At 39.7% G+C, this 14,267-nt stretch overlaps 1 protein-coding gene and 2 non-coding genes across 3 annotated transcripts; 2 read left to right on the forward strand and 1 right to left on the reverse strand.

Annotated features, from left to right (window-relative positions):
* Positions 1-1,476: 1,476 nt before the first annotated feature.
* LOC131224580 (small nucleolar RNA Z161/Z228) lies at positions 1,477-1,569 on the forward strand. The gene has a single exon (XR_009161053.1). It is a non-coding gene; the product is annotated as a small nucleolar RNA Z161/Z228 (small nucleolar RNA).
* Positions 1,570-1,658: 89 nt separating this feature from the next.
* Positions 1,659-1,738, forward strand: LOC131224574 (small nucleolar RNA Z105). Its single transcript, XR_009161047.1, has one exon. It is a non-coding gene; the product is annotated as a small nucleolar RNA Z105 (small nucleolar RNA).
* Positions 1,739-4,521: 2,783 nt separating this feature from the next.
* Positions 4,522-12,594, reverse strand: LOC131222328 (chlorophyll a-b binding protein 7, chloroplastic). Its single transcript, XM_058217355.1, has 6 exons — positions 12,277-12,594; positions 11,669-11,835; positions 6,674-6,820; positions 6,293-6,425; positions 5,588-5,680; positions 4,522-4,916 (listed from the first exon to the last, which is right to left on the reverse strand). The coding sequence occupies exons 1-6, from the start codon at positions 12,442-12,444 to the stop codon at positions 4,614-4,616; spliced, it is 1,011 nt and encodes a 336-aa protein (XP_058073338.1). The 5' UTR covers positions 12,445-12,594; the 3' UTR covers positions 4,522-4,613.
* Between the last annotated feature and the right edge of the window lie 1,673 nt (positions 12,595-14,267).

A 14,267-nucleotide genomic window follows, 5' to 3' on the forward strand; every position in this document is an offset into this window, starting at 1 on the left:
TGAATTGCCGCAATCTTAGAGCATCTTAATTCACAGGCATTGATGAACATGAGTTAAATTAATCCGATGGATTTTGAAGACGGTAACACCTGCCTGACAGGTTTGTTGGGTGTATTCGACTGCTTAGATGGTTGTACGATTGGACGGGATCTGCCTGCAGGAGCTGGGTCAATCTTATGTTAACATGCAGTGTGTATAGGTCGAGTTTTCTTCTCTTCGATATTGATGGACCAAACCACCAACTTGTAGGATTAACCGCTGTATTAGAGTCAAAATTGGCCTGGCTTGATCTATTCTGAGTTAACGCAGTTCGTTTTCTTGGAGAAAGTTCCACACTTGCACAAAGTGGTAAAGAGTTTATGGTACCAGTACCAGCCTTTTCTAATTGTCCTTGTGGTTAGAGGAGTGATCCAGGCCATTTGTTTCTTGGGCGAAACTGTAGGCGGACCTTGTCCAGAATATCTATTTATTGATACACCCTCTTCCAATCTGGAACCTGCAGATACGCAGGTTAGGAAGAAGTACACACCCAATGGACTTCATACAACTGAAAAAAGGGCTCATCGAATCCGAATGGACTGGACACCCAATGGCAATCTCGTGGCTCAGCTAGGTACTGGCTAAAGTTTTTACCCTTGGAAAAAAAAGGAAAAAAAAGATTGATGTGGCCCATCCGCCTGGATTGGCGAGCATGTGTCACTGGACTGCTCATTGCTCAAATGGTTCCACTAGATGGTTGGACTGGAATGGAGTCGCAAGTCATCTTATGGCTGATGATGCAGAGGAGCTAGGATCAGCTCTCTTTCCAAGTGGAAGTCTGTTAATATGATCGGTCCTCGTTCCAGATCCTGCCGGGGTTATCTATTTCGAGCCTGACGGATGTAGGTTTTTAATTTGTGGAAGTGGTTACGTTGTTCACTTATCCTGGCCATTAGTAGATAGGGCCGAACTGCGGGTGGACCATCTCCCCGTTCGCAGAAATTTTTGGCTATTTTATATGTATTGTGAAACAAATACTACGCTAATTTGATTCTGGCCACAGGATATTTGTGGACATTTACTGGACGGATAAAAATGAAATTTATCCAATGGTCCTGTCTCAGCAAACAAGTACTTACGAATCAGATATTGGGACTGTTCCGCAATTTAGTCGGTTCAGTTTCTGAGTGCCTGTATATCAAGTGTCATATTCTGCCAGAGTATAAAATGATTCCCCGCTTGAGTATGTGCCCGATCCTATGAATTGCGCTGCGACGTGGAGCCCTGAAGACACCGCCGATGAATTGGAAGGGAAAGCCAAACCCTAGGGGTAATATCGTAAAAAAGAAAACCCTAAAATGCCGTCTGTAGCTCCTTTAAAAGCTCCCCACTCCCCACTCCATAGTCCTCCTCTCTCCCTACCTCCCTCCTCTGTCTCTCTCTGTGTTTGTTGTTGGGTCCTGTTTGCCTTGTGTTTTGGGGAGATTTACGAAAGAAGAACCACGTGATGAGAAAGGATTTGTTTAAACTCACGACGGTCATCTGAGACACATGTCAGAGATGATTCAATATCCTATCCTTCTGATGGTTCTTCTTCCATTTTCTTTTTTATGCATTTGTGTCGAATCTTGTTTTCCAAATTTTTTAAAATTTGTTGGTAGAGTATGAATAAGATGAGGGAAGCATGATGATGATGATTACATATAATACCGATTCATAAATTTCATGATTGGAATAAATCACCTCCTACTCATTCTGAATGCTTCTCTCTCTCTCTCTCTCTCTCTCTCTCTCTCTCTCCGGGCTTTGTTTTTGGATATTTGTTCTCTCTATCTATTTTTCTTTTCGTTTTTATTTTTTGGTCTTGCTGTTTTTGAAGTTTTTCTTCGCTGGCTGGAAAATTAACAAGACCGGCATCTTCCCTCTCTCAACGGAAAATGTATTTCTCACTACTCTTTTGAGGGAAAAAAAATCACGGCCTTCAAATTAGTGGGCCTTTTTATTATGCCCAAGCAACCGATTCCATAGATGGCAGGCAGTTTCAGATGATTGGAATGAATACATCTCGGATCACTGGCACTTTAATTTGTAGGATTTTTCAATAATGCAAACAGCTTTTTGTGAGTGTCTGATAAGTGGTACATGTACATGTGAGCTGTACATTGTTCGTTGTTTTAGGGTCTCACCTTTGATAGAGAAGTCCCCGAAGCCTCACAGATTGGAGGACTTTTTTTTGCAATGACCCACCAAAAATTTGGGATCGGATTTTGGCTTATTCTTAAAATACCGGTCCACCCTCCCTCTAATAAGCACACACACCTATTATTTCATTCCAATCCTATTTGAATGAAGAGTGTCGATTCATTCTTTTAAAATGTCTATTTCTTTCTGCACATATTTTAAAATGTCAATTTGCGTTGTATGTTGTGGCTTATCTACCAGTAAAATTGTTTAACTTTTGGGCTTGAGATGTAAGTTGTTTGGCATTATTTCACACCTTATAAAAGAGCTCAGATTTCACACAAGTTCTTTATATATATATTTACATGCGTATTACGTGTGGAATTAGCAATTCTCACGAGATGCAAGTTACCATTTAAATTCAGATTTTTTTTTAAAAATAAATTAAAAGAAAGGCTACATTCTTTCGGGCGCTAATTACCATATATTAGTAGTAAATAGGCCCACTTGTGATGTTTGTGTGGAATCCAAACCGCACCTGCTCTAGTTATTAGCAGGGCAGATCCCAAGAATTGAATATACCAAATCGTATCTATAAAAAAAATTAAAATAATAATAAATAAAATTGTGGGACACCATAAGGAGCACAGTCCCACACCCAAAACTTATATTCGATTGTTGTGGCCCACTATATTTTTAAAGATTCTGGGTCACGCATGATGACAGGGTTGAAACGGTGGATCCCACGTCATATCTTGAAGATTCTATTGCAGAATACACTTCATTTTGAGATCGAGACCTAAAATTAAGCGATTTTGAGATTAAGACCTAAAATTAAGGGAGCAAATGTGATGGATGGCTTGGATGATATGCGAACGTTGCAACTCCAACATGTGGTGACTTAGCGATTGGACATAAGAAACTGGTTTGGGCTGTGCGGGTTACTGTAAAAAATGGGTGGACCGGTCTGTTTTGTTGGGCAGGTACCGTCCAATCCAGTTTGAGCAATCGCTCTGATCTAGGATGCAAAACACTGACCTTTAAGCCAAAGTATGGTATCCTATGCATTAACAAATTTTACATTTGATGCTGAGTGGTACCCTGTAATTCCTCGTAGCTGCCAACTCCTATGTCATTGGGTGATCACACAACATTCAAATTGAACCCTCTGGATCTAACTAGAGGTGGGGCCCACCTTTGCTTTGTTAGGGTTGGGGTTGTCTGAATTAGGGCAAGGCTGTGTCATCAACAAGGAGTATGAAAATTTCCTCTGCATGAATTTATGTACTTTTGGACAATTGGTCCAATTGTTAATATAACACGTAACACTCTCATCTACACACACTGTTCCAATATATCACATATATGACTGTCAAAGTCCCAAGTACAGATGTGCCATCATATATCTTCAAGCACTTAAGAATGTGGCGCCGATTCAGCCAGGTCTTATGACCATGGGGCCCACCTTGATGTATTTGTTGTAACACTGATACAGTCCATTCGTTTTTTCAGTTTTTTTTTTTTTTAAAATTAATTAATTATTATTATTATTTTAAGGTGGAAGCATGCCACCTGAGATTCATTACGGAAGCAGGGGGTTACAGTCATTCGGGTAGGCCCCAACAAAAAGATCCATTCGTTTTTTCAGCTCATTTGAGGATGTGGGCCCGAAACTGAAGCAGATCCAAATCTCGGGTGGACCACACCATAAGAAACAGTGGTGATTGCATGCCTACTGTAAAAAACTTCTTTGAGCCTACCGTAATGTTTATTTGCAATCCACCTGGATGAAGGGAAAATACAAATATCAGCTTGATCCAAAACTTTTGCAGCCCACACGAAGTTTTTAATGGTCAATCACTACTGTTTCATGTGGTGTGGTCCACCTTAGATTTGGAAATGCTTCAATTTCAGCATATGCGTCACAGTGGGCCCTACACTGACCCTGAATCTGTGCCCCAAGAATGCGTTGATGTCTATGTTAAGCTCAACGTGTGGCCACTGGCACAACTTAAATCAAACTGTCCCGATTAGATTGATCATCATCCAACAATCAGATTGGTTGTAGAATCCTAACCTTTGGCTAGTGAACACCAGTTTGAAGTAGTCATATCACCGGGTAACATCTGCATAATTCTCAGTTTATTGTCCATCTATCACAATTTGGACAGTTTGAATTAATTTGATGCCATTTCATAGTGCCAACCTATCTACCATCATTTCTGCCAGGGTATCAAAACTTAAATTTTATCCACATTACAGAGTTCCCAGAACTGGCACAAAATGGAGTCCATTTGTTATGAAACCTGCAACTCTGTGATGTAATTCTACTGTAGAAATCTAATAACTTACAATCAACCAGAACCAAAAGTAGATATCTTACATTATGGTTTCCTGCTAAGAATGTTGTGATTTAAACATATTTCTTCAAGCTGTGGAAAAAAAATAAAAATTTACATTGACTTTACAGCTGAGAGCAGATTGTTGTGGAAAGGATCCGAGAGGTGTTCTATAAGGTTCTGTATGGGCCCTTTACCAGTTAGAGCTGCTTGGACGTAGAAGCCAATCCATGCTACCATGGCCAAACGGCCATTTTTAATCTCTTTTACCTTGAGGTCTTCAAACTCAACTGGGTTCTTTGAAAGGCCTAGAGGATCAAAAAGCAAACCACCGGGATAATTTATGTCACCTGGTAAGTAAATTCCCAGCGGCTCCAATGCTTCTATACCACAGTATCTGGCATACTCTGGGCCAACCTACAGCATATATTTGGAAAGAATCATTCACAAGTTTCGAGTTCGAGGAAATTCAGGTTTGTGATTTTATATGATCTTTAGGCCATCAGAATGTTATGGTTGAAGTACTCTGAATCAAAAGACACCATCTTACACTATAGTTTTCAATTCACTCTTCCCATTTTCTTTGATTTCGCGAGTTTGGAATAAAGCATTCAGAGATGTGCGGTTTAGAAAGAATTACATAAGCTCAGATTGGTTTTAGATAATCAAAGCTATTGAGGTACACAGCTCTCAAATGAAAAAAGAAGTAATAATTAGATTTTTCAGATTGTATATGCTTTTTAAGGGTATTAAGACTATACAAATTAATAACTTTTCAGAGGGGTCTAAATTCTGAGGTTTTGGGTTGAAAAGAAACTAATCCTTTCTTCTTCTTCTCCTTTTCCTTTCATTTTACAATGAATTTGTAGAGATAAATTCTAAATATGCATTCAGACAATCTCAAATGTTGTGAACATGGTAACTTTGGTAATTAGGTTTTAGTATCACATTTGGTTTTTGTTTCCATTATTAGTGAATCTGAAGCTACTCTCTCTCTCTCTCTCTCTCTCTCTCTCTCTCTCTCCAAAAAAAAAAAAAAAAAAAAACCAACAAAAGGTTAAAATAAGGCTTGATAGAACTATAATTACCATTAGAAGAGCTTGGCAAATGGCTATGACGATGACTCCTTGACTTCCAGCAATATGAAGCCCTGGTATTCCCAGGTAGTCTAGGGTATCACCCTGATGAAAAAGAAAATTAACAACCATGACCATGACCACTCTTGCAAAATATGTATAAAAAGTAAAATCCATAAAAAAAAACAGTTGACCATTTCATGTTGGATCGTGTTAGTAGTAATTCAATATATGTAGTGCCATCCATGCCTTGTGAAACAGGAGAAAAATTGGGGGAAAAGTTCTATGAATAATTATGTTGTTTTGGAGCTACACTAAGAAGTTGCAAATGACATCATTAAAGATGTTGGCCAAGTGATCCTGCTTCATTTAAGCCATAATACCCGTAGAAGGGTTCAACAGGAAGATGGGTAAGCACGTTTTCTTTATCAGCATCCATGGATTGCACAAGCAGATGGAAAGCTGGGTCCTTACTCTTACCCGGGCGGTAGGCTCCCAGGAGTTTCAACACCGGGTCAAGGGTTCGAGCATCCACCAGTGGTGAAATCCCACGGCGTGCGTGTGTGGGTGTGTGTGTGTGTGTGTGTGCGTGTAAAAAAAAAAAAAAAAAGCAGATGGAAAGCAGTGTAATGCACTTGAATATTCAGCAGTTCCAGACATTAGTTGGTTTGTATGACTATTTATGAATTTCATAAATTCATGCTATATGGTACTTGCCTTAAGTTTTGCATAACCAACTCGCCACCATACAGGCTCAACAAAGTGCACGATACCAAATTGGTCTAACAGTTCTGGAATGAGAACTCCAAGAGATGCAAGCATAGCCCATCGAGCATGCAGTATTTCAAAGCTGCAGAGAAGTAACAGATGTTAGCATATTGAAAAATATCGTAATTTTGGATTTGAACATAATGTATAATGTAACTTGATGCAATCGTAGAAAGTATGAGCAAAAATCAGACAACATGAAAATGAAGTCGTATCTCCATATTAAATCACATGGTTCAAGGTCAATGCCTGCCTGCGAGAAGAATGCTGGGAGCATAACATGCCATCGAGTCATTTCCAGATGAATAGAAAGCAGATGGATTCACTCACTTGAAGTATTTCTCAAAATCCACAGGATCCTTGCTTAGACCAGCAATATCAAAGCCATAATCGCCAGGAAGTTCTCCGCTAAGATATTCGGGATAGACATAAGGTATTGGACCAAGCCAGCGGGGACGCTCTTCTCCATACCAAAAGCTGCACAAAAATCAAAGGTTTTTGGATAAATTGCAAAAAGTCTTCCAGAGAAACATGCAGCTGATTATAAACTTCAAAATATGGGTGATGCAGAACAGATCTCACGGTTTCATATATGTAGGAAGGAAATGGGGTCCAACATGCATGTAGTAAAGTTGATCCAATCTGTGGCAATTCGCCAATCATGTTGGATTTATTCAAAATATGGGTGTTGAAAGCCACCGAAGCAAAGGCCAAGTACATACTAGGCAAATGATCATACAACCAACAGATTAAAATCAAGTTGGGTTTTGACTAGACTATTGGGAAGCATGTTTCCCCACATAATTCCTACATTTCTTGCTCCCCATTCCCGATATTTTTGTTAGGCATCTGGATAACTACTATAACATTTGTTGCAGATGGAGGCATTTCTCACATCTGCTGACTTAAACAAAGCAGAATCAGTGATTAAGCTGGTGACGAGTCCTGAGCTACTACCTGCTATCATTGAAGGTGACTCTTCCAACACCATAGGATGGGCCAGAAGCCGGTCTCACCCATGGAGGATTGCAGGCCTCTTAGAAGAAACAGGAGATATTTGTGGGGACCATCCAATTTCTTTTGTGTCCATTCCTAAAGAGGTGCCAATTCAGATGCAGATTTCCTCACCAATCACGGTGTGGACTCAACTGGGCTGGTGGTTCTTGATTTACGTTAGGGGGTTTTGGGTCCTCTGAATTGAGGAGGGCATTTAGCAGTTGAACCATCTGTGGTCGTTGATTAGGTGACTGTGCGGTGGCAGCCCCTTGTTGTACTATCGTTTTTGCTTCTTTAGTAAATCCTCTATTATCCACCAAAATAAATAAATAAATAAAAGACTTTTCTGAGTTCCTCCCCCTTGACGATAGATAAGATTCTTTTCCATTTTCAAGGGAGCTTGACAGTGCTTGTAGTTTTTAATTGGAAGCAATACTCCTAGAAGCTGGCTTCCTGAACAAATTAAAATAGGCGTATTACGGAAACTGAAACAAAGGCAGAAACATTAAAGGATAAATGACTGGAAAACAATGGGAAGGAAAACATTCCTGATAGATGTAATTACCCTCATCTCCATGCTTCCAGGATAGGAATCCATTCCGACAGCTTGGAAAACTTATTATAAATTCTGAATCTCCAAATAGTAGAAGCATTATTCTCAAACTGATTTATGATCATGCTCAGCAGAAAGGACACATGTCAGTCACCTTCTGAAACTGGAGCAGAACATTCAGAAGAGCTAAAATTCATGCTCTAAGCAATAAAACACAACCCTCAATCTAGGGCATGTTTGAGATTATTATTTCCTCAAATTTTATTTGAAGAGTTCCCTCTCTACCTCCCTCTATATCTATTTATCTATCTAGGGCATGTTTGGATGCAACTACGAATGAGTTTTAGTGCATTTTTCTCCCATATCAGCACTTGTTGGAAGGATGCAAATGGCTGTTTTTGAGCATCAGATTTTGACCCACCCAGGTGTCCAAATATGCCTGAATTTTCAGCAGAGTTTTCCAAGACGTGTAGTTTGATGAACAGTTCGGCTTTTCATCACAGGGCACATACAAACACCTGTGCGAGAACATGAATTTAATGAGAACTGGAGGCATCTTTGAAAAAAAAAAACAAAAAAGAAAAGAGGACCTTAAAATGGGAGAACTGAAAATGGAATCCACATTCCGCAGATTTAACGAGAACTGAAAAGGGGAGGCATCAAAACACATCCCCATACTGTTATGCACCTTAAATTGCTGAAGCACCCCTATCTTTCAACAGATTCTCATGCATATCTGAGTAGGCAGAGTAAAAATGCAGTTCACTTCAGCATTCTTTTGAGTAAATAAATGCATTTGGGTATGTTTGGTAATACAAAGGATTTCCCAACATACAAAAAAAAAAAAAACACACACACACACAATTCAATATTTTAGTTTAAACAAAGCAGGAGCGATCCAAATTTGGACATTTCAGTTTGTCAGCACTTATTTTTGCAATCATTATCAATTATTGATGGAAAAGAGGTAGTACACAATGGAGGAAATAATGAGTTGAAAATGAAAATATCAGATCTTGCGGGTTCAAGTCTTAACTTGAATAGTCAATGTCTCAAGGCAGATTAGTTGCCTTTTTCTAAATATTCCACCAAGCACAAAAGAAAGGAGATGGCAAAGTATATCTTCAGGATACAATGAACTTGTAGATCCGAAAATCAACATAAAGATTTGCACCTCTAAGTGTTGAGCAAAGATCCAATACATGGCATTGATATGCCTCACAGAAAATTTTCCAAAAAATGACAGGTGAAAGAAGGCATAAATGAGAATACAATATTTGGTTGCTTGATCTAGAAATTATGTGTCACTCCAGACTATGATGTCTAGGACATATAAAACCTATATGGACACGATATCCTTCCTGGAGAGATACTCTTGTGCCTCTTCAGGATATCCACAGGCCCATTCATAGCAATTAGTCATTTTGCTATGAATGGACATGACCCTTTGTCTTGTGGTAGTTATTTTTGTCTCTTTTGGACAGAGATAGTTACTCAATAGTATAAAATTGTTGCTACATGTAACTTATATTCTAGTCATCACAATTGCCACCATGTGCATGACACATGGCAACCACTTATATAGCTATGTCTTAGTTGGTGTCAATAAGCATTGTCTAAAATATTGGGCGTTCATGGGTCAAGCATCTGACTTGACCTTTGTTCACTCCTAATTGTACCATGGCTTAGATGAGTTTGAACTAAGTTGAAAAAGATTAGGCTCTTTTAGGCTCCTTGCGACGATTCATACATGTAAAGAGTGAAGTGTGTCTAATAAAGCGCTAAAAAGTGCCCAAGCAGCCCTACAACCCATGTTGCGTCACGAGCTTACGCGGACGGTGCTTCGCACCCTCATAGAACCCTTCCTCTCATGGTAAGAACAAATGACATATTAGCATAAAAGGTATCTTGTGGATTAAACCTTTGATTTAGTGCATATGTATCAAAGTTTTGTCAGGTACTTTGACCCATTAGTTTTAAACTAAGAACCTTATATGACTTATCAAACACATAGCATACATCTATTTATTTATAATTCAGAGATCTAAAAGTTCACATATTTATAGCCTTGTGCGTATCCTAATTTCACGAATATTCTAGAGACGGATCCCATTCTCACCTAAAGTGATAGGTAAATCTATCAAAGACAATTTTGCTTCATCCCAACAAAGACAATTTATAGATCTATTAAGAGCGAGTACTTAGTCTCCTATAGAACAAAGAAATCAAACACTAGATTTTTATGAATGAGACCCGTAATTTTCTAATGTATGCTTGAGTCACTCGATTTATTTGTCCCTTTGACCCTAAGTAGTATTTCAAAACTTAGGTAGGATTACCATCAAGAGTGAAAGTCATATCTTTATAAATTTTAGTCTCATTTCTTTGGTGGTTCTTTTTATTTGAACTCTTGACAAACCTTTTATTAAGAGATCTACTAATTTTTAAAATATGGCTCCTTGTGTGAGATTATATTAGATGTCATTAGTTGTACATTTTCCATGTATAGCATTAGCTGTAATTAGCTATTAGCCATGTATAGAAATACTTTAATTAAGATTGGTTTTAATTAGATTTCCTTGTATGCACATGTATGTTCTTTATTTAAACCCGATTTGGGATGAAGTATAATACAAATAAAGCAATTGGAATTTCTCCGATTCCAGACATTTTCAACTTGGGCACTTTTTGGCGCTTTATTAAGCACACTTTGCACTACGCACGTACGCATTATCGCAAGGAGCTTAAAAAGCCTACTATTTTTTGCATTTGATTTAGACTCATCCAAACTGTCATGCAATTAGGATTCAACCAAGATCTAGCCAAAAATTTGACCCATTGGTGCTAAGGTTTTTAACTATAATGCTAATTGAGAGTGATTAAGACAGCTATAAACGTGGAATCAGTGCCTACATACGGTGGCAGTTGTGATGATTAGGATCATTGTCACATGTGGCAACAAATTTATACCGTTGAATAATTATCTCTGGCCAAAAGAGACAAAAATAACTATTACTCGACAAAAGGGTCATGCCCATTCATGGCAAAGTGACTAGTTGCTATGAATGGGTGTGTGGATGTTCTAAAGAGACACGAGTGTCTCCCTAGGAAGGACACCATGTCCCTACAGGTTTTATATATCCTAAACATTATAGTCCAAAGAGAATGTTCTAAGATCAAGCTACTAAATGTTGTATTTTCATCTATTCTCATCGCTGCCCTCATGCACTTGTTTCTTGGAGAAAGTTTCTGTGAAGCATATCAATGTTATCTCTTGGAGATCTGTTCAATACTTGAAGGTGCAAATCTTTGTATTGATATTCGGATATGTGAGTTTATTGTATCCTAAAGACAATTTGTTATCTCCATTCTTTTGGACTTGCTAGAATATCCAGAAAATAGCAGCAAATCTATCTTGAAACATTGAATATTCAAGTCAAGACTTGAACCTGCCGGATCTGATATTTTCGTCTTCAATTCATTCTTTCCTCCATCGTGTACTACTTCCTCTTTTCCATCATACATCCAAACACAGCTGTGACGATCATGATCATGTCAAAAAACATGGCCAGATGGCCCACACAGATCCAATGGCTACAACTAAAAGAATCAAAATTTCCTTTTCCTTTTAGCTAAACATAAAGGAAAAACTGAGTCAGATTTTATTGATTACTCCAATTTGGAAATCCCCATACCGACAATAACAGTTCCATTTCTTAGCAAAAAGAAAAGAAACAATAACTCAGGCAGTTGAAGCAATGATATTACAAAAATACCTTTCTTCTCTGGCCTTTTCGGCCAAGGCATTGAACTTGGCTGAGTTCTGTACAGCGACCTTTTTTGTCTCCTGCAAACGGCTCTGGAGCGCGGCTCCGATGGAGCTGTTGGCAATGGCTTTCACAGCAGTGAAAGGAATCGCAGAGAAGATGAGAACGCCAGCCAGCTGCAATTAACAAGAATCCCACAAACAAGACAGAAATTGAGAGAGAGAGACGCTAATTTAACGAGCCGGCGAGCCTTGAGAGGGAGTCTAGACTCGACAAGGGACCGAACGAGTTGGTTCGAGTCGCTGACTCTCGACTAGTCTCGAGAGAGAGTAGACGATTTGTCCGAGTCCGATATCACTTGTCCAAATCGACTCGGATTCATTCGAGTTCGATCCGCTTCGGCACCACGAGTCGGTAAGGGGGACTCGACTCGACGACTCACCACATACTCGCCCTACTTTAGAATCGACTAGGGACAACGAGTCAGTCCGAGTCGTTGAGTCTTGATAGAGAATAGATTCGACTAGGAACCGAACGAATCGGTCCGAGTCGCCGACTCTTCTCGAGTCCAGAGAGAGACGAGTGGGAGGCAGAGAAAAGAGGGAGAGAATGCAAACCTCTTGCCATGAGGCTTTTGTGGTGAAAGCAGAAGAGGAGGAAGAGTTTCTGAAATTTTTTAAATTGCGATTTCTAGGTTTTGAGATTAGAAGAGATGAGGGGAGTCCGTTGGAAAGATAGGAAGAAGAAGAAGAAAAGAGAGATGTGGATGGTGAGAGAAGAGCCATCGACTTTACTGATTGATGATGGGAGATGAGTTTTGGTAGAGATGGGGAATGAACGGATTAGATTGCTGTGATGGAATGTAGACTGCTGAGTGGACTCGAACGAGTGTCCTCCCCTCTCGCACGTGGGAACGATCGTTGTGGTGTGAGATCTAAGCTTTCCAGGGAGGATGGATGCTATGTATTGGACAGTAATCAGGTCACAGACGTGGTCCAATGAAAAATTGACACGTACCATTATCCTGTGGAAGCCGTGGCAAGGCAAGATCGTCATTTCACAAGAAAGAAAAACCTTGCATTTCCGGACGCAGATTACCTGGGATCCATCGTTGGAATTTCCTGTGGCCGTAGGGGGCGCAGCTCTGATGGATCTCTGACTGTGGGGCCCACTTTGATGTGTATGACATACATCCACGCTGTCCATCCGTTTTGAAAGGTCATTTTAGTGCATGATCCCAAAAATGAAGTATATTCAAATCATAGATGGAGCACACCACAGAAAAAAAAGAAGAAGTGTTGATTGAATACCCACCATTTAAAACTTCATGGGAGCGATCCAACGCCGGGTTAGGACATAAGCCAAAAATGAGGCACTTTCAAAACTCAAGTGGGCACACAAGAGGAAAACGGTGGAGAGGCCTGCCATCCAAAATTTTATGGAATCTGCCATGCTGTTTATATGTCATTCCAACAGTTCATAAGGTCCACCTTTTTATGTTGTGTGCCTACTTGAGTTTTGGATCCGACTCATTCCCATGTTTATGTTTTAACATCAGCTGTCACAAGAGATGAATAATAGGATGGATTTCTTGCGAACATTATGGTTGGTCCTACTTAGCTTTTAACCACTTAGGGCCCGTTTGGCAGGGCGGATTGGAAGGGATTGAATGGTATTAGGGTGGATGGCATGGGTTTCAAGGTTCCAGGCAAATTTGAATGGATTGGATAAGATCCATGGGATTGCTATATCGAATCTGTTTGTCACGCCCGGCCAATCCCGGGATTAAACCTTCCCATCCCTTCCAATCTCTCGAACCAAACACATCTCAGGCAAATTTGAATGGATTAGGGTGGATTGGATGGGATTTAAAGGTAATGATGTTGTCGTCAGTGGATTGTCTTAAGGTCCATGGGATTGCTATATCTCGGGATCAGATCACCCAGTCTATTGGCACGCCCGGCCAATCCGGGGATTTAACTTCCAATCCCTTCCAATCCGCCCAGCCAAACGGGCCCTTAGGAGGTTTGGAGCAATGCACAAGGTATTAGATGGAATTAGGTGGGATAGAAGTAGGATAGATTTGCATTTGGTCCCATGCAATTCCAACCAACATTTAGAGAGGACGGGAAAGGTTGGGATTGGGTGGGATAGAATTGCATTTAGTCCCATGGAATTAATTGCATCTGGTCACATGTAGGATTTCCTGTGGATTTTAAAAAATCCATTACACATGTGGGCCCCACATTGATGGATGTGTTTATCCATGCCGTCTATCCATATACACCTTTTACACACTGCATTCTGGTTATATATGTGTACAAGTGAACAACATCTGTTATGAATTTGATCCGTTAATTACAATTCTATGGTCCACCAAACATGATTTCGCTTAATATGGTGTTTTCCCATGGATAAAAATTTTATCCCAAAAATAGGATTGGATAGCTACAATACCATGGTATTTCTAGACATGAAATCATTATGCAATAATGATGTTAATCTCATCCTTCTAGATGTGAAAGACAATCCACATCCTTTATTTTCTCCCCGCTTTTTGCCTCACACCAGCTCCAAAACTTAAGTGTGCCATAAAGTAGGAAAAAGT

The sequence above is a fragment of the Magnolia sinica genome, chromosome 13 (assembly GCF_029962835.1).
Source record: "Magnolia sinica isolate HGM2019 chromosome 13, MsV1, whole genome shotgun sequence".
Taxonomy (NCBI): Eukaryota; Viridiplantae; Streptophyta; class Magnoliopsida; order Magnoliales; family Magnoliaceae; genus Magnolia; species Magnolia sinica.